The sequence below is a fragment of the Galendromus occidentalis genome, unplaced genomic scaffold, assembly GCF_000255335.2.
Source record: "Galendromus occidentalis unplaced genomic scaffold, Mocc_1.1 scf7180000077460, whole genome shotgun sequence".
Taxonomy (NCBI): domain Eukaryota; kingdom Metazoa; phylum Arthropoda; class Arachnida; order Mesostigmata; family Phytoseiidae; genus Galendromus; species Galendromus occidentalis.
In genome coordinates, this window is record NW_003805448.1 from 1644537 (window position 1) to 1671644 (window position 27108).

A 27108-nucleotide genomic window follows, 5' to 3' on the forward strand; every position below is an offset into this window, starting at 1 on the left:
GATAACACATCTATGCGTCTTCACATATACTTTTTGGATACGCGGGGATATCGATTTCATGATCCTTGCATGACCGTCGGAGGTAACCTGGACAGATCGTTATTCTCGATTCGATTTGCCTCGTAAGAATGAGTTGAACCAAAGGAGCGCAAGATCGCCATGAATCACTTCGGAATAGAGCATGATGGCTTCGAGTGGGACGCTAGGCATAATCTTCCTCTACCCAAAATGGATCCGGGAAGCGTAATCACGCTCAATCCTAGGGATTTCAAAGCGATCCGGCACGCATCATAGTCAACTTCCATGAGAGTAGATGATCGGCCCAGGAGAGAGAGGGAAGAACCGCCCGGATCGGCTGCGACTCTCAGCAAAGATTGTCGACATCAGTGTCTGCACTGTGTTGTCAACTCCCTTCCATTCTGCTAAAGTTTACCCTCCTTATATTTCTTGCACAGGTCTTCCCCATTGAAGTTCTTTATCCTCTTTCCGTGTCATTCTGGAGGAGCTCTTCCGGAGAGCTTGTGATTTGTGTATCAAAAGCCTCATGCACTGAATTCCATACCTCGGAGCGCGGTGAGTGGTTCGAGTGCCTCCCGGGGTAGGTATTGTTGTGAAACAGCCGCGCGCACAGAAATACAGCGGTCCACTATACCTAGCCGGCGATTCTACGTCGTAGATCCCAATCCCGTAAATGAGAAGGGATGAATCCCTGTCTCGGGACACGGATAGTTCCGTTGGTCGTGGCCGAAAATGTCCCTTACGGGAATCAACTGGAATGACCTATTCTGACCTGTTTGTCATCATTCTCGTCGTTCTAAGAGCGCCCGCAGCACCGAGCGTCGAGGACTCTCTAGCGAAAAATCCCATCCGAAGCTCTGGAAATCTTATTCGGATCGGGACTGACAAGAGTCCTGTCCGTCGAACACGTCACCAAGAGGGTGTTTTCGGTGCTCGTGAAGCTCCGAAACCCGATTGTACCTCTAGGCTCATCGGTCAGTGATCGCACACTTTGGTAGCAGCCTGGACACGTCGGTCGTCCGGTGTCGCCGAAAACTAGGAAAGCTCCGCGTATGACCTTCTTACTGTTTCATTCAAAGAGGAAGGGAGACCATGAGTCTGGATTCGCCTCCTCCAAATACATGATAGCCCTATGCATCTAGAGATCCTTCCGGACTTCGAATCTCCTAGGACAAAGGGCATGGATGAGCGAATATGCTTAGTCTTGCCCCTATCATCGAAGATAAACGTCGGGCAGTTTCCCTTCCGAGCCTCTAACCTAAAATCGTAGATTTAACGTCGAGCCTCGAATCAGACCCTAGTAGGCTCTTCGGATAAATGGATTTATAAGGAGCGGATCCGATCGAGGCTCCAGAATCATGTGAATTGACGAGACGCCCAATGCCAGGACCGGACGGCTCAAGATTTGCAATATCGGTCGTGCCCCCAAGATACGATCGTGCTATCAGGGTCTTATTAGAGCAAGACTGCGTCGAATGGAGGTCCTTTCTCTTCAAGATCATCCTTCTTGAGACTCACTGGCGAAAATCTATCGATGCCATCATTCTCGGGAGGAAGTCCAATAGGGGAAAAAGGTTCCGAGAGACTCCGTGAAAGTCAGCGGAGGTCCTCACTCATTCCCTGAGCAAGTGGGCATAGGGATTATTTCGACTGGGACGTAAAATACAAATGCTTACTTGAACGTTAGGGACTTCTTTGGGTCGGAAGGTTGCCTAATCGAATCGGCCCGAGGAGGGGATCCGATGACGATATATCTCCCTTTCTTGGGAACCTTCTTGGTTTCGAGAGTTGTTTCGTAGCACATCTCTCCCCGAGTATTGAAAACACAGCTCGGCACCCAAGTAGCACCGACGTCCAACTGCCTTGAGCATAGGCATTCGCTCGCAGGGGAGGCTCTGGAGCGGAATCAGAGCCCGTGGAGATGTTCCAAGACTCCTGTATTCATTTCTGTGTGGCTGGGATACCAACGGAGGCGGTACATGGACGCGCCGCGGGCACACTTCAGCTCTCTGGGCTCTGCGAAGGTACTCTCGTAGTCCTCAATTCAGCTCCCCGGTTCCTACTCGATCGATCGAGCTCTTGCTCATTCCGGGGTTTTGTCGGGGGAACATCGCTTGAGGAACCTCGCCATCGCAACCTCTTCCCCAAAAGTCTTGCGAGAATACTCCGGACGTATCGTCGCCGCTCATAGACGCTGAGCTCAAGCCTCGCGTATCTACGCAAAACATTTGACGTACATATTTATGCATTCAGTCGTCTCCTGAGCTGGTGCCTGTATGGGGACATCCTCGCTTAAGCCAATCTAGGAGAAGATCGACAGCTTCCTCCCTCCCATCATAATCGTATCCAAATCTGGGCGCGAATCCATCGACTCCGTGGATCCTGAATCCTGATGTACGCAACTTGGTTGCAGCCTCTTCGATAGGATCGAGGATGACGATCACACGAGCCTGATCCTTATCGTAGCTGTATGCGTTCTGATCTGTTTAGCTCTGGTAGCTGAAAGTTTTCGCTCCTTCTGCACCAAGTCGAAGAACTCCGCAGAGAGCATCCTTCGTCTGTCCATCCAAGTACTGAGTGAGACATCGGAGCATGGTAGGAAGCGTCCCCTGCGCTGAAGTGCCCCCATTATTCCCTGCGTACCTATTCCCTGTCAACTGGATTAGCAGTGATCATCTGCATTGGTGACTCTATATCGACCCAGGTCGATTGTTTGAGTCAAATCATCTGGATTGTGGGCCTTGTCATGGTGTCTGCCTTGGGTCGGGACTCAGATCGAGTACGATCAGGGATGTCATTCGCTCAATCTCATCGCAAGCTCGGATGCAGAATTCCCTCCTCCATATGACTGAAAAGACCGCGAGAAGAACCATGAGTCATTCTCGAGAACATTCGTCAAAAAGAGTCATTCTCGAGAACATTCATCAAAAAGAGTCATTCCCCGTATTCAAGTTTAGGATCATGGCGAGGAAATGACTGTAGCCAAAGAGGGTCAGGTATTCCGTTCCTGCGCCTCAGTCCCACCTGATACGTTCCTCAGATGCTCACTCGATCAGATGTGCGCATTTATGCCATATTCGTTCCGAAGGGTTTGCCTCGTTCAAAGATGTGACGACCTTGTGACGTCAGAAACACGACACAAGCTGCCGGGGAAGCCCTTTTCTCCGAGTTCGGTTGATTGTGCGGCGAACCGCGGATCGGACTTGCGGGCAACTTACTGGCGGTCACCAGTGTCTGCTCAGATTGTTCACTACGAAGATCCGATCAAAGAGAAGAATTCCGATCATTGTCGAGTTTCAGTGTCGCATGGCCGGCTCGTGGAACGACGGCAATGAACGCTCGAACGTTAGACCCCTCATGATTTTGATCAGAGTTCCCCGATAGGCTGAATTAAGCACATTCCCATTTGATTGGAAGCATTGTCCCGCTCCGAGTCTGACGATTCTGTAGAGATGGTCGAAATACACGAAATAAATCGGGCCGGCATCGTTCCCTTGAAGACGTCAAACGTCTGTTGCGTTCGCCGGTCTTCGACCGCCTCACTCTTTCTCTTGCCCAGCCGCCGTGATTCGCCTCGTACGATGCAGGCAGTGGCTGCGACTGTTGTTGCCACTAGGCCAGACAGAGTAGTGCGCCTTCCAGAGCTGATTTAATGCCGAGTGGGGAGCGCGAGCCTCACATCGAGTTCCGAAGCAATCGGTGAAGTAACTCTTCTCTTGGAAGACGACTCCGAGTGAGATAGTGTGGAGAGAAGAGACCAATCGTTGATTTGCTCCTAGAAAGACACCTACTATCCAAGCTCAATAGATCGTTCAGGCGAGATTCATTAAAGGTGCGTTCTTTTTCTTTCGACATTCGATACGAATCATTTCTGCAGTCACCTATAGATCGAGCGGCCACGGGGACCTCGAGTGGTGTGAGATAGTTATCGTGGAATAATCGTACTCGGATTTCACTGCGAACCCCGCCTCTATCGGCGAGAACAGGAGTTCTCCGTAATTCAATGATGTTACTTATTCCCACAGGTAATTCGAGATATACGGAACGCGTGTGGATCAATATGGGGAAGATCTGTGACGTATCGGAGCATTGACCCGGAAGTTTGGCGATAATCTCCCAGGATGAGCGGGGCACTGAGATTCGTTCGTCTCAAGAGACTCCAGCGGTCTTTTGTAGGTTCACTGCTGATGAATCCCTCGAGAATGACGATGAGCACTGTGAAAATTCCGAGGAAACTTTACGAGAGTGCTCTCCAGGCGTGGAGCACACTAGTCGAGGGCACGAATAACCAGTGGCGCAGGGTGAGCCGGCTCTTCAGTCGAATGAATTTTCCGCGCATTGATTCTCCTCTGGTCGCAATTCAGGAGCTCATTAAGATCAGCGCCTGGCTAATACGCTTTCAACTTTCAGGTACTTGCGAGGGATCAGGTTAGCAGACTCCAGCCTCGTCTCGGAGTACAACAGGACTCAGAGACTGAGAAGTCGAGCCGTCCCCTCGAGGGAATAACATCGGAAGCGGGCCAAGCCGATACTCGTGGTCACGATGTTTTGCGAGACAACGTTTTGGAGAGAGCCTTCAGAGAGGAGCAGCAACAAGCTGCTGCCAGCAAAGCCGCTCAGTCCTCGGCCAAGGGTCCTCGTCCGACCGTCAAGGAAATAACGAAAGAACTAAGACAAGCTGAGCAAAATCGCCTGAGATCCGTGGATGACATCGACGCGCGATCCAGGCATTTGATTAGAGAAATACAAGGAGCCGATCTCCCTTGCGCTTTGGCTAAAAGGTAACAAGAGTCCGCCTGTCGGAGCGTAACCTCCAGCCATCCGAAGCAAAATTGTGGATACTCACCAAATCAACTAAACCGTAGAAAAACACTTCGTATTGAAACGGAAGACTTTCGGCTGATTAAGAATCTTCGGATTTCTCTTCGGGCCAGAAAATCGATTGGATAATCTGCTGGTTTTCAGACTAGAAGAGTTTTCGGAGCACATCCTGTTATACCCGAACAGTCGAGCCACCCTGATCAACGATAAAGCTCTTTCGGTACTTCTCAAAATCAGAAGGAAATCTCATGACGAGAATGTCCTCGGTCTCACCCGTGAATGTCTCAGCCTCCTCGGGTATGTCCAACCCCCTAACAGTGCCGGAGTTCGCATCTTGAGCATCGACGGTGGCGGAGTGCGCGGACTGCTCGTGATCGAAGTATTGCGTCAACTGGAGAAATGCACGGGAAAGAAAATTTCGGAGCTCTTCGATTACGTCGTGGGCGTATCGACCGGTAAGTTGGGAAACCTTCCGTTAGGAGACAGTCCGGGGACAGGTCAGGGGTCCCGGTCATCGTGTTTCATCAAAGCCACAAATTGCTTCCCAGGTGCTATACTCGTGGGGATTTTAACGACGCTACAGAAAGACCTTGACGTATGCGATGATTTGTATCGCAACATGAGCTCCACAGTCTTCCAGCAGAGCTCGTGGTGGGGTACCGGGAAACTTGTGTGGAACCACGCTTATTACGATACCTCGCAATGGCAGGACATCCTCAAACAACTGTACGGCGATGTGCGATTGTATCACTCCAGCAGAAACGAGAGTGAGTCTCATTCTCTCTGAATATTCCTGGGACGACTCGTGACTGGGAATTTACCTCCAAATGGGATTCCGGAACGTTTCCCGGATGGAAAATACGTTCGGAGTAGCGCTTCTCAAGGCCTTTTTTTGCAGATGTGCCTAAGGTCGGTATCCTCTCAGCTGTCGTGAACAAGCAGCAACTTGTTCCGTTCCTCTTCCGGAACTATCAGCTCCCACCGAAAGAAGAGAGTTTTTACGCTGGCTCGTGCAGTCCTCACGTTTGGCAGGCGGTCAGAGCCAGTAGCTCGGCACCTTTCTACTTCGAAGAGTTCGACTTCAATGGTGATGTTCATCAAGACGGAGGAATCATCCAGAACAACCCCACAGGCGAGCCATCGGAGATTGAAATCAAACACGATAATAGAGATGATATCATTGACGAAATGAATATGGTCGTTGAAGCTTTCCACGAACAGAGCCTCCCGACTCCACAGCTGCTGCTATCCATGAGTCCCGTCTGCTGTGGCCCGATGAAGAGATTCAGTGCGTGGTGTCTATCGGTTCCGGGAGATACATTCCGGAGGAGGCGGAGATCGTTGCGAAGTCGACGTCGCTGAAAACGAAAATCATGAAAATCGTCGACTCCGCCACTGACACTGAGGTGCGTACGACGCGAAGGATGCTCGAGCTCCATGATTCTGCTCCCGTCTCTTCGCTCTCGAATAATCGTCCGATCTTGTTCGTTTCAGGCGGTGCACACCTTATGCAACGATCTGCTGAAACCGGGCACATACTACCGTTTCAATCCCTATTTGTCGGAGCCTTTCACGTTGGATGAAACGAGGCCAGAAAAAATGGATCGCCTCCGATTGGATGCTCAAATGTATCTTCGTCGAAATGACAGGAAATTCGTTCATGCGGCGGACCGCCTGGTTCAGCCTCGATCCTTAGCACAGAAGTGTAGGGACTTGCTGAAGGACAACATCCAGGAGCGACTAGTATGACCGAGATTATACGGGACTCATCCGAGTCCGACACAGGGGAATCATCACCAAGTGTGAATTTCCTCGCCGTTGTAAGCTGTAAGTGAGGCGTTACGATGGGGCCGAGAGGCTGTATAGGGTTTTGAGTAACTCTCAGGGCCTCCGTTTTCGTTGAAAATGTGACAGCATGCACTTAGATTAGATCTCAGAACTGTGACCATAATTGTTTAATGATAATAATGTTCCTGTACAAAGTAGTTGACATTGTCGTTTGGTTCACAGAAAGATGAATGAAATAAATCTGTACAATATATCTCCGTTCTTGAACTTTTTAAGACATCGGTACATTGGCTCGTCTCAGCGACAGGTATCCGAGGACCTGTTCGGAGGACAACAGTCGGATTTTCGCAAATTCTTCCGAGTCTGCGTAGTAGAGCTTCGTGAGGGGGTCGGTGTATTTCGCCGGCAGACCTGACCGAGTAGATTGGAATTCATGTTAGAGAGAATCGGGGAGGATTTTCATCTTTTTCCCCAGATTCGAAAGCGGGGACTTCGCTCAAAGACCCTACCACTGATATCGGAGTATTTCTTTGCCGGTTTCATTGTTTGATGCATTTCGATCGAGGCATACGACGCTACGCCGCTGGGATAGAGTCGTTCGGCCGTCGTCACCTGCTTGAGATTCTTTATCACTCTCGGCTTGTTCGTTTCGGGTTTCACACATTTAGCAGCATACGCAGCCAATTTGAAGCTTTTGGTTGACTGAGGAACCGAGACGAGAGACGTCGACGGGGTTGATATCGATGTATTCTCTTCCTCTGCAGCAATTTTTACCGGTACCGGTGCTTCTGTCGGAGCGGGAAACGACACTCTCTTCTTCGCCATATTTTCATAACACGAGCGCACTCGTCTCTAGGACAAGAAGAATTTCCTCCAACTCAAAGACGTTGCCGGCTCCCTCGGCACGAGCACAGCTGGGGCAGCTCCGGAGGAATCCCAGACATGGAGAAGCTGCTGATGTCAGCCGGTTGGCTGTTCATGGTCCTGGACTCTAGAGGAGAGGCTACTTTTACAGGACACTCATCGAAAGTGGCATGGGTCTAGGTTTTTCGAATTTTGGAACAGCTCGCTCCCGCTCGATCTGAGCTGTTGCGTTTCGGGTCGCGACTCGCGATCTCCTCGCGTCGTTTAGTGCTACTTCCAGGAATCCGGTCGACCGCAAGTTCCCTCGACTGTGAGGCTCGAGAAGTCTATTCATCAGCCACGACTTCCCTCAGAGAAACGCCCGTAGCTCCGTCTGTCACTCAGAGGCTGAAACTCGCTGGTGGGAGCGGTCCGCAATTCCGAATTGAATTGGAATAGCTCAAGCTCGTTCCACGGGTCGAGCCGCGACGAGTATCGAGGCGGATATAGAGGTGAGTTGTTGCTTCGCTCGGACCGAGAACGCCGCGGATATGAGATGAGACGCGACCGGAGGCGCGCGAATCGTCTGCTCTCTGTGCAAAGCCTCGTCACGCAAGGAATTCCGTTGGAGTTTCTGCCCTTGCGCGTTGACGTCACGGGGCGATTGTTGTTGTTGTTGTTCTCGGAGAGCGGGGCTTTCGCTCTCAGGCTTCGTAGTACTCCGGCGGCGCACGGTCATTCACCCCGACTCCATCTCCTCGTTTGGAGAGAGGAACAAGTTCGAGTCCAGTCTACGTGGGAAGTGCTCTCCAGTCGAGCCCGAACCTCCGGCGAAGCCGTCGCCCTCGTTGCTCATTGTTGCCCAATCTCTTTTGACGATCGCTTCGCTCAAGTTACAGAAACGGGGAATTTGCGAACGGAAGAGCCGCCCGGAACAACAAATGGCAAGCGGTTGTCTATCGCACTTCGAAGAGCGCAGTGGACGAATCGAATCGTCGACTTCTTGGGGGAGCTGGTACCAAACAGTTGCCGAGGTGTTCGCGATCGTCAACGTTCCCGCAGGTGCGCGAGTCCTTCCCTTTTGTTCCTAGATAAGTCGACTTCTGCCAGAGTGATCGTGAGACCGCCAGCAAGTCCGAAACTGCGGAAAAAAAGTGCCGCGTGAGTTTTTGATTGTGTGCTCCCCCCTCTGAGGTCTCTATCCTCCTCCGTCGGCTCCGGGGGCAGGCAAACACTTCTATCGACTCAGTTTCAAATCTGGAAGGCCACTCCGAATAGTGACCGCTATACAAGACGGTGTCCAAATGCCGATATCGTATTGAGCAATATTCCGCTGGTCAGCCCAACACTGCCATCAGAACTTGTCGCTACCTCGGAATCCAATGCGATTGCGACCTGAACTCTGACCGAGGAGTTTTCCGCGAAACTCCGTACTCTTATCGTTCGTGACGTATACAAAGTAGTGCACGGTTTTTATTCCGTGGTCGGCTGTAGAAGTACACAAGGAAGACAAAAATTGCAACAGCCTGCTCAAGCAAGCATCATCATCATCGTCCACTCGCTGGAGGCGCCTCATTATCATCATCATCATCATTACCGCCGTCTTCGTCGTATCAGCCACAGCAGCAGATATAATCATCTTGCGGTTACATCGTTATCCCTCGAGTGAGAAGTGCGTTGCTGCCGTTGCTGGAGGCTTCGCAGGTGGTGCTCAGGAGCAGAGGAACTGAATTCCGAGACGAATGCGTGTGAAGTGAGACAGGACGAGACGAGTTCAAAAGGCCATGTCGATTTTCAATTCGATGTCTCAGATCACCGAGGATTTATTCCTCTGTGGTGCCCGAGCGGTAAACATGCAGAACATAAAGAAAAATGGAATCACGCACATCGTGAACGTCACCAGCGACGTGCCCAACGAGGAATTTCCCGGCGTCGCTGTGACGAGATACGCGGCGGTCGACGATCCGAAACAGGATCTGAAGCAATACTTCCACGCTGCGGCCGACCTCATACACGAGACCATAAAGGCGGGTGGTAAGGTTGTGGTCCATTGCATGGCTGGGGTCTCGAGGAGCTCATCAATCGTCCTCGCGTACCTCGTCAAGCATCGCAACATGACATTACGCGAAGCCTACAAGTATACCCGAACTCGTCGTTTGGTCGTTCGTCCTAACATCGGTTTTGTGGAACAGCTGATAAATTTCGAACGCGAAATTCGAATTTCCTGTGAACCCTCTGTGAAAATGGTGAGATTCAGCGAGAATTCGCCGACGATGATCCCTGACATCTACAAGGAGGAAACTAGAGACATCCCGGGCTTCCATCCCATCGGGGACAGGAACATCAAAGAAGACACGCCAGGCAAAGACAGCTAGCAATTACCGGTCGGGTTGCAGATGGCGGCCCGACCCATCAAGGTCTACCCGTCCGCTTGGGAGCGATTTGTGACCAAAATTTCCAACAAGAAACAATGAGCCCGATAAGGAATGAGCTACATAATACAACTCATGATGATTGGACGAGGGAAGGAGTACCGTACACCAATCGGTCGAATCAAGCGTGTAACGGAACGTGGTAGTGATCAAGAGATTTTCCCTTCCATCCATGTCCTCTTCGTTCGTCTTTTCTATCGCCCGATGATCAATGACTACCTTTCCAATCAAGGCGATCTTGGATTGGAGGAAATACTCCTGATTCGACCGCGTGTCGGTCGTGGGGCCCGAGCGGACGTTCCACTATTCTCAAATCGTAATTCCTTGGCGTTTCTAGCTTTCTCTGTTTGAGGACAGAGAACCAGGCCTCAGCCCGTGAGTGGATGGAGAATGTGAGCAGTGGAGCGGAAATCCTCTGATAACGAAAGGGGAAGCATTTCTTCCGCGCTGCCTTACTCTTTGCTCAACCTACAGAGCGATCAAACCGAAATCGTATCACCCATGGTGGTCGTATTCATATTCGAAGGCTACATCATAGTAGACAGGGTAACACAGTCTCGGACCAAATATAGTCTCTTCAGACTGGCGGTCGCAGCCGGTTTACCGTAGCGGAAAACCGTAACGCCGAAGGTTGGTGGAGGGCTATCCGACGCTTATACTGCGTGTACGCAGTAACTGCCGTACTCCTGTGGAGAGACCTGCGCTACAACTGCAGCAAGCAACTCATTCATAGGCTAGGCGTAATCAGGTTATGGAGTAGTAGCCGACTTCGGAGCGGCGGAGAGAGACGGTGGCGGCGTCTGCAGGGCAGACGTTCGGACGGTGCCGAGCAAAAAGCCAGCAGAATCAGGACGGCGGAAGTTGATAACTCCTCTCGAGATCCGCATGTTTCCAACGGGAATCAGCGAGAGCGCTACATGCCGTCGAATGAAACGTGCCCAGAATCCCTCCCGTTATTTTCGAACGAAGATGACTCGGATCTTCTATATTCAAGGCCGATTCATGCACATCGTTCACGGCAATACCGTCGTCTCCCGTTTAGGTTTGAGAACCATCGGTGACCGTTTGGGCCATAAATCGATCCCGATGCTCCTCTTGGGACCGACTCTCCGCCCCTCATCTCGGCAGAGTGTAGGAATAACTCTTCGTTAGAGCCACGTATATTACGAAGGATCTGACTACTACGATATGGAAAAAAAGGGATCGGAAGAGATCGATCGGAGGCTCAGATACAGAAGTATGAGCGACTAGCAATAGATGATGATATCATTCAGTCTGATATGGTCTTTCTCGAAATCCAAATAAGTGTTGAACTGAACGATGACCGTGTGCATTGAGGTAGATTGTATAGGGATTGTGAAAGTCCGCTCCGTGTCGCAAGGGTGCGCATTGAAGCGGCGACAGAGAGTAGAACGGTATGAAACTTGCGAAAGTTAGCCGGATCACCGCACTCATTCTAGTCGATCAGCATTTCCCTTTCATTCTCCGACTGCCTAATCCCTGATTCGCCTCTTCCGCTCGCTCTAGGAGGGAACACTCCCGTGTGGTTGAGCTCGTGAGCTACGCGAGCAGCCGAGAGGGAAGGCTATGCATTCCTATGAGCGGTGAACGAGTTTCCCGAAATCATTTGGGAGATTTGCGTCTATAATCTCCATGGCAAGGAGGAAATCGAGCTCACTCAGTCAGCTCCCTCCCGATCGTGCTTCTCAACTCGGATGAGTACGGTATGCGGTCGATCATGTGTGTATTCGACGACTTCGTCAGGCGATCGTGAATGAGAATAGAAATTCGACGCGCCTCGGGAGAGTCTGTTGACAAATATATTGACGCGCAGCCCCATGGAAATCCAGGCCGGAGCGAACTACCTCGCTGACGGTGACAATACGACGGTGGAAAGAGGATTCTAACGTATGGAATCGGAATAGCGGCCTCCTCCTCGCGTATATCGTCCATCAGTGCTGGGGACGGTAGTTTGAGGGGATTTCACCTCGAATGGCTGGATGGAGAGCCAGCCGAGGCATAGGGAATTTCGCCACCGACATACATTCTTTCCGAAATGCCTCGGAAATACTGCGCTATTGTAATAAACTTTTGTACTCCAGCGAGCGAATGTTCTTTCGTTGAAACCCCCGCACCTCCACCCTCGGATTCAATTTGTGATAATGTTCGACTTCCTGCTGCATAAGAGCCTCTAGAGCGAGGACTTCCGGGGTCCAGATCGTTGGCGGGGTTTCGTCAATATCTGGGTTAGGTAGACGAGTTCCGTCTACTGAAGAATAGGTAATAATCGATGCCGGACAAATCCCGAAGAAATGAGGAAGAATCCCTCTCTCGCGGTATTCAATTCTCTTCTAGGACGAGCATTTCTGTCGGATCCATCGCGTGTTGGCTAAGTTGGCAGTGCGCCGAAAATCATGTGCAACGTTGAGCTTACCCTCGATTGTTGCGCAAGACGACGACATGTAGCCACTCTGTGACGTAAGCGCACCTTCTCCTCTTGAAGTCAGCAATCGTTAGCTGAGCAAAACATGAAAGAGAGAAAACAGACGGCTTGCAACAGCCGCCCCGGGTGTTCATTACGACGATCATTGCCACACGTCAATCTCATCATCGTTTTACGGCGGCCGCGGAAGAAAATCCAGCTGCCTCATCGTTGTCACCGTCACGAGAGGCTCTGCTTCCGTGTGGAAAGCTCTTCCACTGATACAAATTGAGTCGGAAAGAAAACTCCAATCGGTCGAGGGAAGATGTACGAATTCGACGAGATGTCTCAGATCACCGAAAGTTTATACCTTTCCGGCGTTGGCGGGCTGACCGCGGAAAATATCGAGAAGAACGAGATCTCGCACATTGTGAATTGTACGAAGGAACTGCTCGCCCACGACATTCCCGGTGTGACCGAGACGCGGTTCCCGCTCTTCGACCTGCCGACCGAGGACATAAAGAAGTTCTTCCATTCTGCGGCGGACCTCCTGAATCAGAAGATAAAGTCAGGCGGTAAGGTCGTCGTGCATTGCTTCGCAGGAAAGTCGCGAAGCACTTCGATAGTCCTCGCCTACCTCATGAAGCATCGGGGCATGAGCTTGCGCGAAGCTTTCCTCTACGTTCGCGATCGGCGTTCGATCGCAGAACCGAATCTCGGTTTTTTCCGGCAGTTGATCGAGTTCGAAGGCGAAATCCACGCTTCGCCCGAGCCCTCAGTGAAAATGGTGAAACTAAGTGAACACGTTTCGATTCCGGACGTTCTTGATGAAGTCCAAGGGCTGTCGACGCTTCATCCAATAATCACGAAGCGAATCGGCTCCGACTCGACAGGATAGATTACGCCCCGGAAGTCGGTGAGCTCCTCGTTCGCAGTCAGATTTCATCAAGGTTTGCCCCGCTCGTGAGAGAGGGGTTCGTAAAGCGTCACCAAAGGACGAATAAACCCGTAGCCGATGCTCTATTAATATGAATGTTCATCGTCTTCATTTTCGATGGATCATATTCGAGTCAGCATTGACATACCTTGTGTTCGTCCATCAGGCCGACAGTTCCGACGACATGGGCGTACGGTCGAGCAATCAGTCTCCAGGTCTCAGGAAAAGAGTCGAAAAGGGAAAGTGTCGCAGGACATGGGAGCCCTCACCGGCTGACTGATTCTCTCTGTTCTTTTTTTGTGCCATATTTCCATTCGATTTGGATCCAGCAGGGGGAGGCAACCGCTCAGGAGCCAATGCTGTCTGCCCTCTGATTATTATCGGGATTTCCTGGGAATCTCGCGTCTCCCGTCCTCAAACATCCTCCCGTCGTAAACCCGGAGGCCCTTCGGAGGATGAGGGCGGGGGGTTTTATTCGCTGCCGCCAGGCTCTGGATTGGAATCCGCGATACGCAATTCCGCTTATTCCCGCTCGCTTCCTCTCGACCGTTCAGTGGTTTCAGGGTATTCAGAATTCCGTTACTTTTCCCTTGTAGCGTGGAAACTGGCTGGCTCTGGGACGCGGGCCGGCCCTGTATTCTGTCTTCATTTTCGTCGCTTCCTCTTCATCTTGCTGCCTGGCGGACCCCACAGATGTGCCTGAGTCTCTTGGCTGCGCGGCCCGCCGTAGCTGGTCCTCTTCTCTTCTAACGTGGTCCTCCGGTCTGCTCCTATTGGGACCCGAGCGAACAACTCCCGACGAGGGCGAAGCTTCCCGCCGAGGACAAGGCGGATTCTTCTTTGTGCCGGAGACCAGCCTCTAAATTCGCCCTTGTTCTCGAAGTGGACTCGAAACTTTGAATGCCCCCGGAATGCCAATTCCAGTCGTCGGCGGGACTTGTTGGCCTCGGACGAGCTCGGGAGTACATACTCGCTGAGGGGAGAATAACGCGGCGCAAGCGATTTTCGACGTTCCTTTCGCGTTTGTCTTCTCCCGCATCCGGTCGATACGCATGAGCACTCGCAGTTTCGAGTTTCTCCGAGAGTTTTTGTGCATACTGAGCGAAACTCTTCCCAAGGAATTCATCTTCCGCTGCCGTCTTTTCCTTTTTGTTTAGACACGTCGTTCCTCGCTTGGCTAGAGGGCGATTGAGGGAAGGGAGCTTCCAACTCGACGTCGTCTGTCCAGAGACGGACTGAGCCGCCAGTCGAATTCTCCTGCATGACTCAAAGTATGATACATGGACGCCTTGACCAGGATCGGAAAACTCGAGCTCGGCTCTCTTGACACGCCTGTACTTGAGCCAACGGGTCGCCAAGACTCAGCTCATCGGCTCATCCCACGCGGATCGCGAGGTAAAAGCTGTCGGTCACATTGTGATGCCGCATGCATCTCAAAAATCTTCTGTCGCCGCTGATAGGTGTCAGAACATCTCCCGACTGACCTCACTCCGAGACGGACCCTTTTACCCCAGAGTGGGCTTCGTTCGCCGTCTAAGCGGAGCGCAGGGCTCAGAAGGCCGGTCGGCTGATGATTCCTCCCTCTCATCGACCCCTGACTTGGACGTTTGCGCTGGTTTCCGTTGGAAGTGCTTTTTCCGTTTGAGTCGATCCAGTCCTGGTGTCGTCTCGGAGAGACGAGTTCTCGGTCGGAAGAATAGATGGAGATGAAGGCAGTTTGCAGCGCGGAGGAAGTCCAGCGGAAGAAGAAAGCGGGCAGCTTTTCGCAGTGACGTGCTCCTTTTGACATTCTGCCTCTAATCTTGCCGGTGATGTTACGCCAAGTTAGCCGTCAAAATGGAGACGTTCCGGCAGCTGGAGTCAGCTTCCCCCCCCCTCCCGCAGGCATTGATTCATCTGTCTCTGTCAAGTGCGTACCGAGATGACGTCACTAACGACCGAGGTTACGAAGGAACAAGCTCGTCGACCGCCGCTCCTGAGGCCGCTAGCGAGATCCCCCCTGAATAGTAGACTCGATTAAGAAAGGATACAAGAGAATTCTCAGAAGCGGAATTCATCGAACGTTCTGTACCGCGGGCAGTTTCGGCGCATGGATCTGGATACGATCACGTCCGATTCGTAGAGCATCGAGTCGCTGCCGCGCTGAGCACGTAGGCTTCCCATCGCGGACCAGCGTGCCCAGGGAGCGGCGCAGCGGGAATCCCTTGTAGGGGGTGACTGAAAGCTCCACACGGCGTAATTTGCCTGCACGTAGGTAGACGCGTGCGTGCGGACGGACGGAAGGAGCACGGCGAAAGTTTTGCTCGAAATAGGCGTTTCATTTTTCTGCTCCCACAGCTGCTGAAAGGCCGAGCGAGCGGGAATCGGAGAACTTGGTGAAAGATTGATATCAGCCTTATGTTACTATCGCGAAAGAGAGGTAGTGCTCGGGAACTATGGACGTTTCGGAAGAATGAAGGAAACCTGAAGGATATGACTCGAATGCGACGGGCCAGCTTCGCGATCGGACCATCCCAGAGAACGCTCCTGTGACTGACGTTCCTGCTACGAATCGTTCCGTCCGAGGGCCTCTATATCTCGGGGATATGATCGAAATTTCTGATCGTTCCCTCTCAGACTCCCGGGCCAGTGCTGATGGTCAGAGCCCGAAACGATGATCGAGACCGACTGACGTTTTCTGAGTGAGTTGACTTCTTCCGCAGCCGTGCCGGCTGCCGATGTCGATTGTGACTAGTCTCTCCGTTCCGGAAATCTACGATTCACGACATCATGGGAATCATTGCTGATTGAGCGTCCGGAGAGAACACGTCGGCCCCGTTCAGCCTCGCGTCGGATTCCGAGGAACGGGAGCTTATCATTGTCTGGTCGCGTTTTGTTTTTTACCGAAAACGGTTGGGAAGAGGGAGGGGGAAGGGGTTGCTGAGACATGGGAGTTTGTTCCTTCCGGAAAACGGCTGTGCGTTATCTCGAATTTTGATAGCGAGCACAGCTGCCGATCGCGAGTCGCCCGCTAGACAGGAACGTCTCCCCTTGGAACTCCATGGCGGAACTGATAAGCTCGACTTACGGAGAATCTCTTCAGTGGCGATCGTTTTAGCAGGGTGCCGCCCTTTCTGCAACAAGTCTGCCCAGCTTATCGCGACTACTGGAGAGGTAGTACGGTTTGGGAAGGAGCTCGCCGAACTCCCCCGTCGTATGATTGAGCTAATGCTTCCGAGCAGTTTCCCGTGGGGAGTCGAGAGACTCGTGTTGTCGAGTCTACAGCGACCTTGGTGAGGAAGCCAATATTTTCCGCGACGTTGTTCTACTCTCACTTGTCACTCATGTACGTCGTTTGCGCATCAACTAACCTTCGCCGAGTTTTTTCTGGAAAATTCGTCGCGGACAGGCTTCGCGGAGGGAAACCTTCTCCTTCGGCAAGACGTAACGTGCTCATCGAGCTTTGACCGCTGAGGGAATCACGAGCGAAATGTCCCTCGACGTCTTCTCGCTCCTGGAAACTGAGCGAAAGTCGATTTCTAATTCCGGCAAGCCCTCTGAGAACTGAGACACAGCACGCGGAGGGCAATATTGTAATAAATTATCTAGAATTTCCACCGGAGGCAGCTGCGCGGGGAAACTGCTCCGATCAGATCGGCCCCATCGGACTGATCGTTGAAATCATTATCGACCTCGGAATCGGAAAGCGACCGCCACCGCAGCGTGCCGCAAGATCGCATCGAGTCGTCGGCTCCGACGACCGACGGTGGCGAACGACTCAAGGACAAGAAACCTCTATATTCAGATGTTCACGAGGGGCACCGCTCTCGACATTCCCAATCGATAGTCAGCTCCTCACCATCGTAGCGAAACTCACATCGGAGAATGTGATCTCTGTCTTCAATACAATCTTGAGAGAGGAATTCCGAACGCATTGTTCTTCAATCGCCCGTACTCCGATCCTAGGATTATTGTGAGCAGAATAATTCTCTGATAAGAGAAAGGCGTCCTGGCGGAACCTGAGTTCGGCTGACGTCGGAATCTCTCTCCGACTCATCTGCCTTTCGGAGCAGTGACCCTCCGAGATGGTGACATGACGATAGAGTTCTTGACAGTCAAAAGCATCTTCTCCTGCGGCCTTAAGATAAACTTAGTCAACCCTGTTCTCCCTGGCAGGGCAAGAATCCTCTCGGAATCATCCCCCGAATTTCTTGTGCAGCCTTTCTTATATGTCCTTTCGAACCTGCGCTCGCCCTCTATCGCGGCCTTGGGAGATCACAATCGTATTCCGCTTGAATTATTTTTTGCTTCCCAGAAGGTGTCGTGACCGTGTACCACAGATGGTTTGTATTTACCAAGAAGCGCTCGAGCCAGGAAATTCGATGAACTCTCTCGCTCTGAGTTTCATTCATCAAATTATGAGGCGGTCCGGATATTCACTGTCCCATTTTTCCCAGGTACGCGAGCGAAGCAGTTGGATATCAAGATCACTCCGAGGGAGCTCCATGTGGCTTTGGATGGCGTCAAAGTCTTCGGAGGGAAACTTTACCGTCCTGTGCGCGCAGACGAGTGTACGTGGACCCTTGAGGAAAAAACGAAGGTAAAGCTCCGTCGTATGCTCGGATCCGTCGTCTAGACTCTAGAGTGACTCGGCCGCGCCCCTCCCCCTCCGCGTTCCGGAGTCAATTAGTATTAATGGCACATACGACACCGAGCGAGAGAACAATCGACGTCGCAACGGGAGCAGCTCAAGGGGTTTTGTCGCCGCATAAACAAAAAACGACCCTGCTCTTGATTCGGGGATCAAAATACTCTCACGGAGCAGGCTCTAGAGTTCCCGAGATTCGGAACAGGGTCTCAAGTTGAGGGATTGATGTTCTAGCCGCGCGAGTCTGAGCTCCGCTGAGCTACGGAGTCCTCCTGATTTTTGGGCAATCGCCGCCTCCATGAGGCGCGAGACAGTTCCGTTTGAAGGAATTTCACGGTAGGAAACTCGGTAGTGGGTCGAGGAGGGAGGAGCAGTAGCGGCGGGCCCATCCGTCTTCAAACATCGCCGATCGCATACTTTTCCCTCCTTCAAGTTCCATTGAACGGCTCTAATGAAAGCACGCCCGATTGACCTAGCAGCCGTCGAATCCATTAACGTGGAGCGGATGAGACTACGACGACGGGGAGTCGTCAGCAGGGCGGAAGGTTTTCAACGAGCTCGGACAAGATGGCCAGCGCAAGGACGGCCGGTCGTCGAGATCTGTTTGCTGACTCACTCAGAGAGAAGAGGACCTCCCGCGACATTCCACTAATGCCTACGAAGTGATCTAATTATGCAAATAAGGTGCGATGCTCGGCTACTGCTACCGTCACCGTCGCTTCGACGGAGAGTTCGCCCCGTGGACGTGGAATATGTTCGGTCCTCCGAGAGACGGAGACTCTGCTGGAGAATCCGCTTAACTCGGAGATAACCGTCCTCCGACCCATCTCAAAAGGGCAGGATGATGGTTATCATCAACCCGAAATGAGAGCGCTGGTATCATCTCGTACAGTGGGAAGAGCTCGCCGTGGGAATGGGTCGCTCGCGGGCTCCAACGACCCGTATTTAACGCGGATTTGCGTGACGCACTCTCTCTCCCAAAAGGAAACAATCTCGCTCCCGCCACCAACCGGGGAGTGGAGGGTATCCGAGCTGTTCGGAGCACGGATGACGGGGAGGGAAAAAAGGAGCTCGAGGAAGCGGGCAATGTCCCAGGATTTCCGGCGCTCCCATTACGTTGAACTGAATGTTTCTCTCTAATCGTTGCAGGTCCTGATCTTGCTGGCAAAGGCTGAATATTCACGACCCGCGAATGAGGTTTGGCCTTCCCTACTAGAAGGGGAATTCCGTGCTGATCCTCTTGTTCTGCATGAGATGAGGAAAAAAATAGATCTGGAGAAATTCCAGCTTGAGAATCCGGGCTTCGATTTCAGCGGAGCAGAACTGAGCAAAAAATATGATTCCGCTCCGGATGTCGAGGAGACTCTGTAGACAGTAGGGACGATTCGCCCTTTGGAGAAATCGTTTTTATGTAAATCCGCGGAGGCGTGGCCTCTCTTCGTGACGAAGGAGATGGGAACTCAATAAAGAAACGAGAAACAGTGTCGTGTGCTGCTCTCGAGAGCGGGGCATGAAAGATTGCTTATACCGGTTTCGATTCCGTCGCGTGCCGCTCATCTCCGCTTTCGTGTAGGAGTGATTGACCCGGAGATTGTTACGCATCACGCCCGATTTCCTCCCTTTCCCGACGATGCCTTCGAATACTGTCGGGCCGATGAATGATCGATATTTCTACCTAGATATCCAGCGCGAATCGACCGAGACATCAGGAATCTTCATGGTCATAGATATCAGTTACCGGAATCGGAGAAAAAATGCTTAATCGACTTCGCTTCTTTATTCTAACCTGGGTTTATTTACAAAAAAGTAACAAGTCCCACAGAGTTCAGACCCGATCTCGAAGCTTCCCTCTCGACCGTCTGCTTATTATCACGGTGCTCGAGATTCTAGCTCTATATCTAAATTTGATTTTCCGTTCCTTTATTGATGTATATTTTCATAATTATCCATCTCGATTCACCCCAATGAGGTCGCACTCCTCCCTCGTGCTACCCCGATGAGGTCAGCCTCCTCCTCCGCATCCCTATTCCCCGTCAATTTCCTTGGGCGGTTTTGCCCGCGAGATGGGCTCCTTTCACACTCGAGATGTCTCCCTTCTAAATACTAAATACATACGAATTGACTTCTGATTCTCCGAGTTTCGGCAATACAATAATTATTGGTGAAGCTCGAGAGTCGTTTTGAGGCTTCGTCTAGTGTAGCCGTACGTGTCTGAAGTCCTCGTATTGATTCTCGACGGCGCGAGGTCCCGAACGCTCGGTGAGGTCTAGCTCCGCAGATGAGTCTTTATCCTTCTGGAAGGCGAAGACACTCTATGGGCCGATGAGTGTGTTGTGTGATGAGCTTCCCCTCCACCGCCTCCACCGCCACCACCTCGAAAACAATGTCACTCCCTAGCTGGTCCATTCGATCATCATGCGCTACTCACATTGAAGTTCACCGAGTTCGTAGCGGGTGAGAGGGAAATGCCGTCTTTGAGATAGGTGGGATTCTCAAAGCTCACGCCCTGGTTAGAGGCGGAGTGGCCGGAGCCTTTTTTCTGTCTCCGGTAATACCACATGAAGCCGGCCGCCGCAACAGCCATAACAATTAGACTAATGAACAACGACACCAAAATTCTGCCGCCATCACCGACGGCCTGTTGATGTTCGCTGTAAGCCGTAATTGAATTGCTGTGGACGACGAGAGCGTCCGCCGGTTGGCTCATGCCGTAATGGTTGCCCGCCTGGAATATCGGCGATTTTCATTAACGTCTCGACGCACGGATCGGGGCCCTACTCCCGTAGCTATCGCTCGAACCCCACCGACTGCCGGCGCTTGCTCTGTTCGAATAGTTCATACGTACCTTGACGAGGATTTCGTAGATCTTATCGTCGTCGGCAGGGAAACGGAACTCCAATTTATCGGTCTCGTTCTTGTTCGCGTCCATCGAACCGACGATTCGCCAGAATATCTTATACCATTGAACAACCTCGGGATGCTTCGTGGGCTTGTCCCAAGTGACGAGAATTTCTCCGTTCAGCTGCAAATGAATGACGTTCCGGGGAATCAGCTGACAGATCGAAGTCGAATCGGAGCGACGGAATAATCGAGGAAGGCTAGGCGATAATTGGTGGAGCGGCGATCACTAACCCGACTGGCCTTGACGTTTGGAGGCGGTCCCGGCAGGATACCTTTTCCCTCTTCGAAGCAGCTGACTATCTCTCTCGCCGATATCAGAGCGCAGTGTGTAGGAACTTGTACTGGTCGTCCAGCACACCATTTTTGACAAGACCACGGCACACCCTTCGTTTTGCAGCACAGTCTGTGGTCGCTGCCGTCTGCGGCGCAGTGCATCAACTTATCAAGATCCTGAATGCATTCGGGCTTTTTCAGCGCGAACATGATATCTACGTCGTATGCGCACGCGGAGAGACACGCGGGAGACACGCCCTGTTCCGCACAGCAGCTAGAGGAGTTTTTGTCGGGGTTCGCTTCGTTGACCTTGAGCTCGACGGAGCGTGTCATCATTCCGTACTGATTAGAAGCACTGCAGTAATATTTCCCGGCGTCGGCCTTCGAAATCCTCTTGAGAATCTGTCGAGGGGAAAAATTTGAATATTTCTCCTCGGGGAGATCCGGCCTGAACCATCTAGTAGGCGTGTGAACCAGAAAGCGTGTCTGGAAGGATCGCAGATTTTCCGTCCCGTCGCTACATGCAACTACACGAAGAGAGGACGCGGGCGGAACCTACCAGAGACGATGTGTAGGTGTGAGGCATCTCCATATCGGGAACTGCTTGCAGCCCAACGGTGTCTGTGGTTCTGATGGAGTTCCTGCTCTGACGGTCCCGGGTCCAGTGGAATTGCGGCTCGGGGAATCCAGAAACCTTGCAGTTGAGTCGCGCCGTCGCTCCTTCTTCGGATTGCACCTCCTCGACGGGAATAGTCACGATGGGACTCGATAGGACGTGGACACTGAGGCTGGTGTATCCACCCGGTCCATAACCATTGTCCGCGTAGCAGGATAATCTCGTGATATTCCTCGTTATGCGCTGCAGAGCCACGGCCACCTGGTGCCGCGGCAAAGCGACGAGCAGCTGTCCATTGATGTAAATCGAGGTGTTGGGTGCGGGAACACCGTAGCCGAGACAAGCCACTGTTATGTTACTGCCCTCTCGGATTGGACCGATCGGAGCGATCAATGGGAGATTCACGTAGGCCGGAATCGCGGCGTCTGTCCACGCGAGCACCACCTGCAAGACACGATCAGATTATTGAACCTGCCGGAAAGAGAGTAGCCTGAAAGAGGAGCAAGGAACGCCTCATTCTCATCCACGAGACGTTCCAGAGGATGTTCCACCATATATCGTCGCGTAGAGGAGGAAGACCATGGAATTCCTACGAATATGACCCGAGGGGAACATATTCCGAAGCATGGCAATCACTATGGCGAATCATCGGCCGCATTTTCGGCCGGGGATCTCTAGTTGCCTCGCTCCCTTCATCGAGCTTACCTCCGACACGGGGCTGTTACGGTCACCCTCAGGCGTGCGTGCTTGAACCGAGATTTTGTATTGAGTGTCGTAGGTCAGGTTCGTGAGGAGCAGCTGCGTGAACATCGTCGTGACAGTGTTCGGAAGTTCGTCTTGTTCCGTGACATTGCCCGTGGCATTGGTCGCCTGATAGTAGACCGTATAGAGAATTTCTTGATGCGGCGGCACGTGGATCGGAGGCTGCCATTTGACCGCGATCGTACGAACGGTGGAATGGATGACTTCCACGCCATACGGGGGACTCAGAACCGCGTCCACTCTGTAAAAATCCATCCATTTTTCATCGAGTAACAGAAGTCATGTATGTTTCAGCTGTACAGCACGAGCTCCACGAAACCTACCTCTTCTCATTGACACCACTCGTAGGCGTGGTTACCAGCAAGATGAGAGACGGCGTCGATTGACCGAATTCGTTCGTGGCTATGCTGTAGAAGCTGTATTTGGTGTTCTCTTTGAGGCCGTTGATTATTGCCATCGGGGCTTTCACTGTGATGTTCTGGAAAGATCGGATATGGACTTGGCTTTGGCTCCCGAATTGTGGCGGGAACGAGGATCGCGGTCCTCGAGGGACGCCTCAGAGTCCATGTCTCTATCAGAGGCACGAGTCTGACGTACCATTGTGTAGTTGAGAGGAGTGGGAGGGATATCTCCGAAGACCTCAGTGTAGAAAACTTTATAGTTCGTGACATTTATATTTTCGCCGTTATCCGGGTTCTTCTGCCATTCGAGATGCACGGAAGTGGGTGTGGTGAAAGCGACGTGGAAGTCATCCGGCATCGATGGTATTTTCCCTGTACCTTCCTCCATGCACTGGAATATGGGGAAATCGATTAAGCATCGTTGTGGATTCCACGCTTTAGGCAGGCAGTAATCAAGAGGAGGACTCCTAAAGCCGACGGTCCGGGAGCGAGAGCCGTACCGTGAGAATGGCGCCCATTTCGCGGGTGCACAGTCGCGGGTTGAATGAATCGTATTGGTTCGCGGAGAGCTTCCCGGAGCACATGGAGATGCAGGCGGGATTGACAGCATATCGCTGACAACACGGTGAATGATCCCGACCCCCGGCGCCGCACCTCATGAGAATATCCAGCTGATGCATACACTTCGGACCGAGTCTCTGCAGGTCGTTGAGCTTGACTTTGTAACTGCACAGGGGCATGCATTCTTCGTTGAGTTTGGCCTCCATGCAACACTCAGTTTCGCTGTATCCCGTGGTGCTGTTTGTGGGCTCCTCATCTACAGGCTTCGTATCGATAATGAGCCGCTCAGAGCCTTCCGAGGAGCCGAACTTGTTCTCCGCAGCGACGAACACCTCGTAAAAGCTTCCAGGCTGCAGACCGTCAAGGAGATAGGGAGAATCGACTCCTAAGATCTGGAAGTACGGTTCGTTCTCTTGGAAGCCGTCGAGCTTCCGGTAGTAGAAAGAGTACCGAGTTACCGTTTCCGGTTTCTCCCTGGGAGAGCAACAAGATGTCCAAGCATTAGAGGGGATCAGGGCTTGTCCTTTTGTTCCCTTCTCCACTCCGAGGATCTCAATGACGGGCCAAGAATTGTTTGCCGGATCGATATTGACATACGTTAAATGCTGATTCTCGTGTAGCCCAGAAAAACTCACTTTGGTGGATCCCAAGAAATCACAGCCCACTTCTGACTGACGCCGTTGACGGTGACCCTGACGGGATTTCCGGGAAGAACGCCGTAATGCTCGAGGACGCAACTCCCGTAGAATGGCATGTACTCGAGACATTTGAAATGATTGTAATCGATTTTCGTCACTTTGCCGGTGCAGAAATACAAACAGTCCTCTGGAATGCCTCGACGCTTGCAGCAGTCCGTGTGGTCGATATTGTTCGCCATACAGGAGAAAGTGACGTTCGCCCATGGCGCGCAGATCATGATGTCGGTCAGTCTGCGGGAAAAAAACGATCATCAGCCCCAACAGAGAATATCTTCGGCGGAATACTTCGGAAGTCGAGCGGCCGATGAGCGTTAAGGACGGTCGTGGCATGAAATTCCTAATCCTCGCTCCAAAAGCAAAAAAAGAGAATGCTTCGAAGTCAGCTCGACTTACGTAGCTTCGTGTGAATTGCTAGGATCACACATTGTCTTCAGACAACGTTCCTGCTTGACCTCTTTGTCGACGCAACAAGCCCTGATATCCGGAATGGTTTCTTTGGCTGATGCTGCCTTGATATCGCCCTGGTTGGACGGTTTTTTCTCACTGCCCAGAGTTAGGATTCGAATCGGTATCGTCGGCAGCGACTGTCCCTCTGAATTTTGTGAGTATATCGATATTTGATACATAGTGGACGGCTTCAAGCCCCGCATCGTGAACGATGTCTGGTTCGCCCCTAGCTTGATCGAGTGGCCGAGGCTCACGCCAGACTTATCCTCATCGGATCCTTTCGGCTTGTCCTGAAAGTTCGCCGGGATTAGCTCCATTCGACCGATTCCTTTCGTGGGAAGCATCTAATTATTCCATTCTTCTCGTTGAGAGTGACGAATTATCTTCCGATTGCCAGATCCGTGGAAAGATTGGAGTCGACGAATTGTCGCGAGAAAGATAAAATGCTCACTTTCTCTTCGGTGGAATTCATCAGACTGACGTTGGGATCGAACGACGCTAGTTCTGTGATGTTGATGATATAGTTATGTACAGCCGTTTGTTGATGGGGCGCCAGCCAATCAATTTTCAGCTGAGTTGGCGATATCGCTTCTATCTCTACATTCTTTGGTTGGCCCGGGAGAATCTCTGCGATTATGGAAAGAATGCGTTGGCGCATGAGGAAGACACTCACGGAAAACCGTCGATATGCGAGAATGTAAATGCTGCTGAATGATTAAAATAAGCCTCGTTCGTACCGATGCCACTGGAAATACACGCGAGGGTCTGCATGGTGTAGTCCATGCATTTGTAATGTTCGGTTATGGTTTGTAAGGAGTAGTCGCCGACACAAACGCTACGACACGTCTTCGGGATTCCCTGTTCCAGACAGCACGGCATGTGATTTCTACCGTCTGTCAAACACTCGGTCAGAGTAGAAATGTATTCAAGGCACGACCGGGGACTGTTGTGCGAACCGGTCACAATGCCGTGCAGTGTGCAATACCCGAAACACTCTTGGGGAATGCCTTGCTGGGCGCAACAGGCTGCGGAAAAAAGCGTAGCTCTCAGGAAGTTGGAGGATTGTACTTGTATGTATGTATTTTTATTGCGATGGCTATTTTGTAGAATGTTCGGCGTGGGGCTTTCCTTACCTGTATAATTATGGTTTAGATTAAGCGTGACGCTTTCTTCTCTGGTGGGAACATCTTCTTGGAGCACGGTCAAAAGTCTGGTGAGAGTTTGATGGGGTTGCGTGTTCAACTCACAGCTGTATCTTCCAGAATCACTGTGTCGTGTCGGATGAATTCGCAACACCCAACTGTTATGCCCTGTTGGAAAGCGAGAAAACGCACTTGTGAAACGATGCAAGCGCGCGATCCACCGCTTGTCACTGTTCTTCTCCCGATTTATGTGCCCTGCATGCGCTTCGTGGAGAAATGAGTCTATTGATGGCATTCTGCCTTCCGATGAGTGCTCATCAGAATAAAAAGACAGAATGAAGCCAATGAGTATTTCTCCAAATGAGTTCAGCGGCTTCATTTGAGGATGAAGCATGGAGACTCGATTGTTGTTCTTGAGACTCGATGCAGAATATTGTGTAGCACAAGCCAATGACTTGCAGAATGGATACCCATTAGGGATCCAGAATCGTAATACTCCTCCCATAGGTTTGTTGAAAATGACTCATTGTCGTAAACTCACCTGTTTCGTTATCTGCAGGCGCGTCCATCCCATGCAAAGGGAAAGTAGTTAGCTGAGTCTGTTCATGCCACGTACACCATGCGTTGATCAGAGCAGGAAGTGCTGAAGCCGATATCATCTCACATTTCAGACACCGGTTGGTGTCCCAAACCATTTCTACCCATGTGAGAAGTCATTCCGAATGCTAGCTAGCCGCGACCCGATCGATTATACCCTCCAAGCCGAGAACCATTTTTTTTGTACCGATTTTTGAAAACCGTTCCTAATTCCCATGTTCCGCACCCAGAGGATGTTCAAGGAAAATTCGGGCTTCATCCCTCTTGAGAACGCTGGGTATCCATCGCTTTGCCGCGAGAGGCCCCGTCCGATCCACCGAGAGAGTCTACGTTTTCCCCCTTCCGTGTGGAGGAGATAAATACTCACTTTTGTTGTGCAACACAGAGAATCTGCTGTCTCCATTAGCACGGGTCGTTCCAACCGTGAGAATGACTCCTTTGTCCCCATCAGAGAGTCTTTTCCACATGACGGAGTAGTTCTGTTGGTTTGTAACCACACAATCAATCAGAGCTTCATCTCCCACGGTCGATAGTACTGGGTCCAACGGGGTGTTCTGCAGGCTGGGAACTGCTGAGGAGTTGAAGAAAACCATGAGGGGAGAAACTTCGTAAAGAGTCTGTCGCAGCAACGCACCATTGCGCTGCAGAAAACGAGAATCTTGCTCGCCATCTCAATTTGAGAGAATTTTCTGCTGCTGAGTCCCCCGGCAGCAGTAATGGAGTGCGATACAACCGCTCTGAGCCCGTTCTGCAATCTTTCACGGAGGCTGAAGATTCGCCATTCGTTTCTCGCGAAATCATTGTATCCGCCGGAAGTCGATT

At 51.7% G+C, this 27108-nt stretch overlaps 5 protein-coding genes across 5 annotated transcripts; 3 read left to right on the forward strand and 2 right to left on the reverse strand.

Annotated features, from left to right (window-relative positions):
• The first annotated feature begins 552 nt into the window (after positions 1-552).
• Positions 553-6864, forward strand: LOC100909080 (calcium-independent phospholipase A2-gamma). Its single transcript, XM_003744201.2, has 8 exons — positions 553-573; positions 4044-4319; positions 4429-4799; positions 4984-5294; positions 5388-5606; positions 5738-5971; positions 6079-6245; positions 6334-6864. Exons 2-8 carry the CDS (start codon positions 4140-4142, stop codon positions 6586-6588), a joined length of 1737 nt encoding a protein of 578 aa, XP_003744249.1. The 5' UTR covers positions 553-573; positions 4044-4139; the 3' UTR covers positions 6589-6864.
• LOC100898753 (INO80 complex subunit C) lies at positions 6767-7576 on the reverse strand. Its single transcript, XM_003744131.2, has 2 exons — positions 7137-7576; positions 6767-7038 (listed from the first exon to the last, which is right to left on the reverse strand). The coding sequence occupies exons 1-2, from the start codon at positions 7450-7452 to the stop codon at positions 6899-6901; spliced, it is 456 nt and encodes a 151-aa protein (XP_003744179.1). The 5' UTR covers positions 7453-7576; the 3' UTR covers positions 6767-6898.
• A 116-nt stretch (positions 7577-7692) lies between these two features.
• On the forward strand, positions 7693-19259 carry LOC100909221 (nudC domain-containing protein 2). Its single transcript, XM_003744202.1, has 4 exons — positions 7693-7982; positions 8364-8532; positions 17698-17840; positions 19038-19259. Exons 2-4 carry the CDS (start codon positions 8412-8414, stop codon positions 19257-19259), a joined length of 486 nt encoding a protein of 161 aa, XP_003744250.1. The 5' UTR covers positions 7693-7982; positions 8364-8411.
• Positions 12650-13351, forward strand: LOC114828267 (dual specificity phosphatase 28). Its single transcript, XM_029111710.1, has one exon. The coding sequence runs from the start codon at positions 12650-12652 to the stop codon at positions 13220-13222; it is 573 nt and encodes a 190-aa protein (XP_028967543.1). The 3' UTR covers positions 13223-13351.
• A 594-nt stretch (positions 19260-19853) lies between the features above and the next one.
• Positions 19854-26879, reverse strand: LOC100909364 (Ig-like and fibronectin type-III domain-containing protein 1). Its single transcript, XM_029111706.1, has 16 exons — positions 26654-26879; positions 26231-26242; positions 25681-25857; positions 25285-25572; positions 24999-25174; positions 24494-24831; positions 24038-24331; positions 23342-23876; positions 23038-23232; positions 22764-22918; positions 22384-22681; positions 21622-22122; positions 21021-21464; positions 20734-20910; positions 20317-20613; positions 19854-20200 (listed from the first exon to the last, which is right to left on the reverse strand). Exons 1-16 carry the CDS (start codon positions 26877-26879, stop codon positions 20081-20083), a joined length of 4233 nt encoding a protein of 1410 aa, XP_028967539.1. The 3' UTR covers positions 19854-20080.
• Positions 26880-27108: the final 229 nt, after the last annotated feature.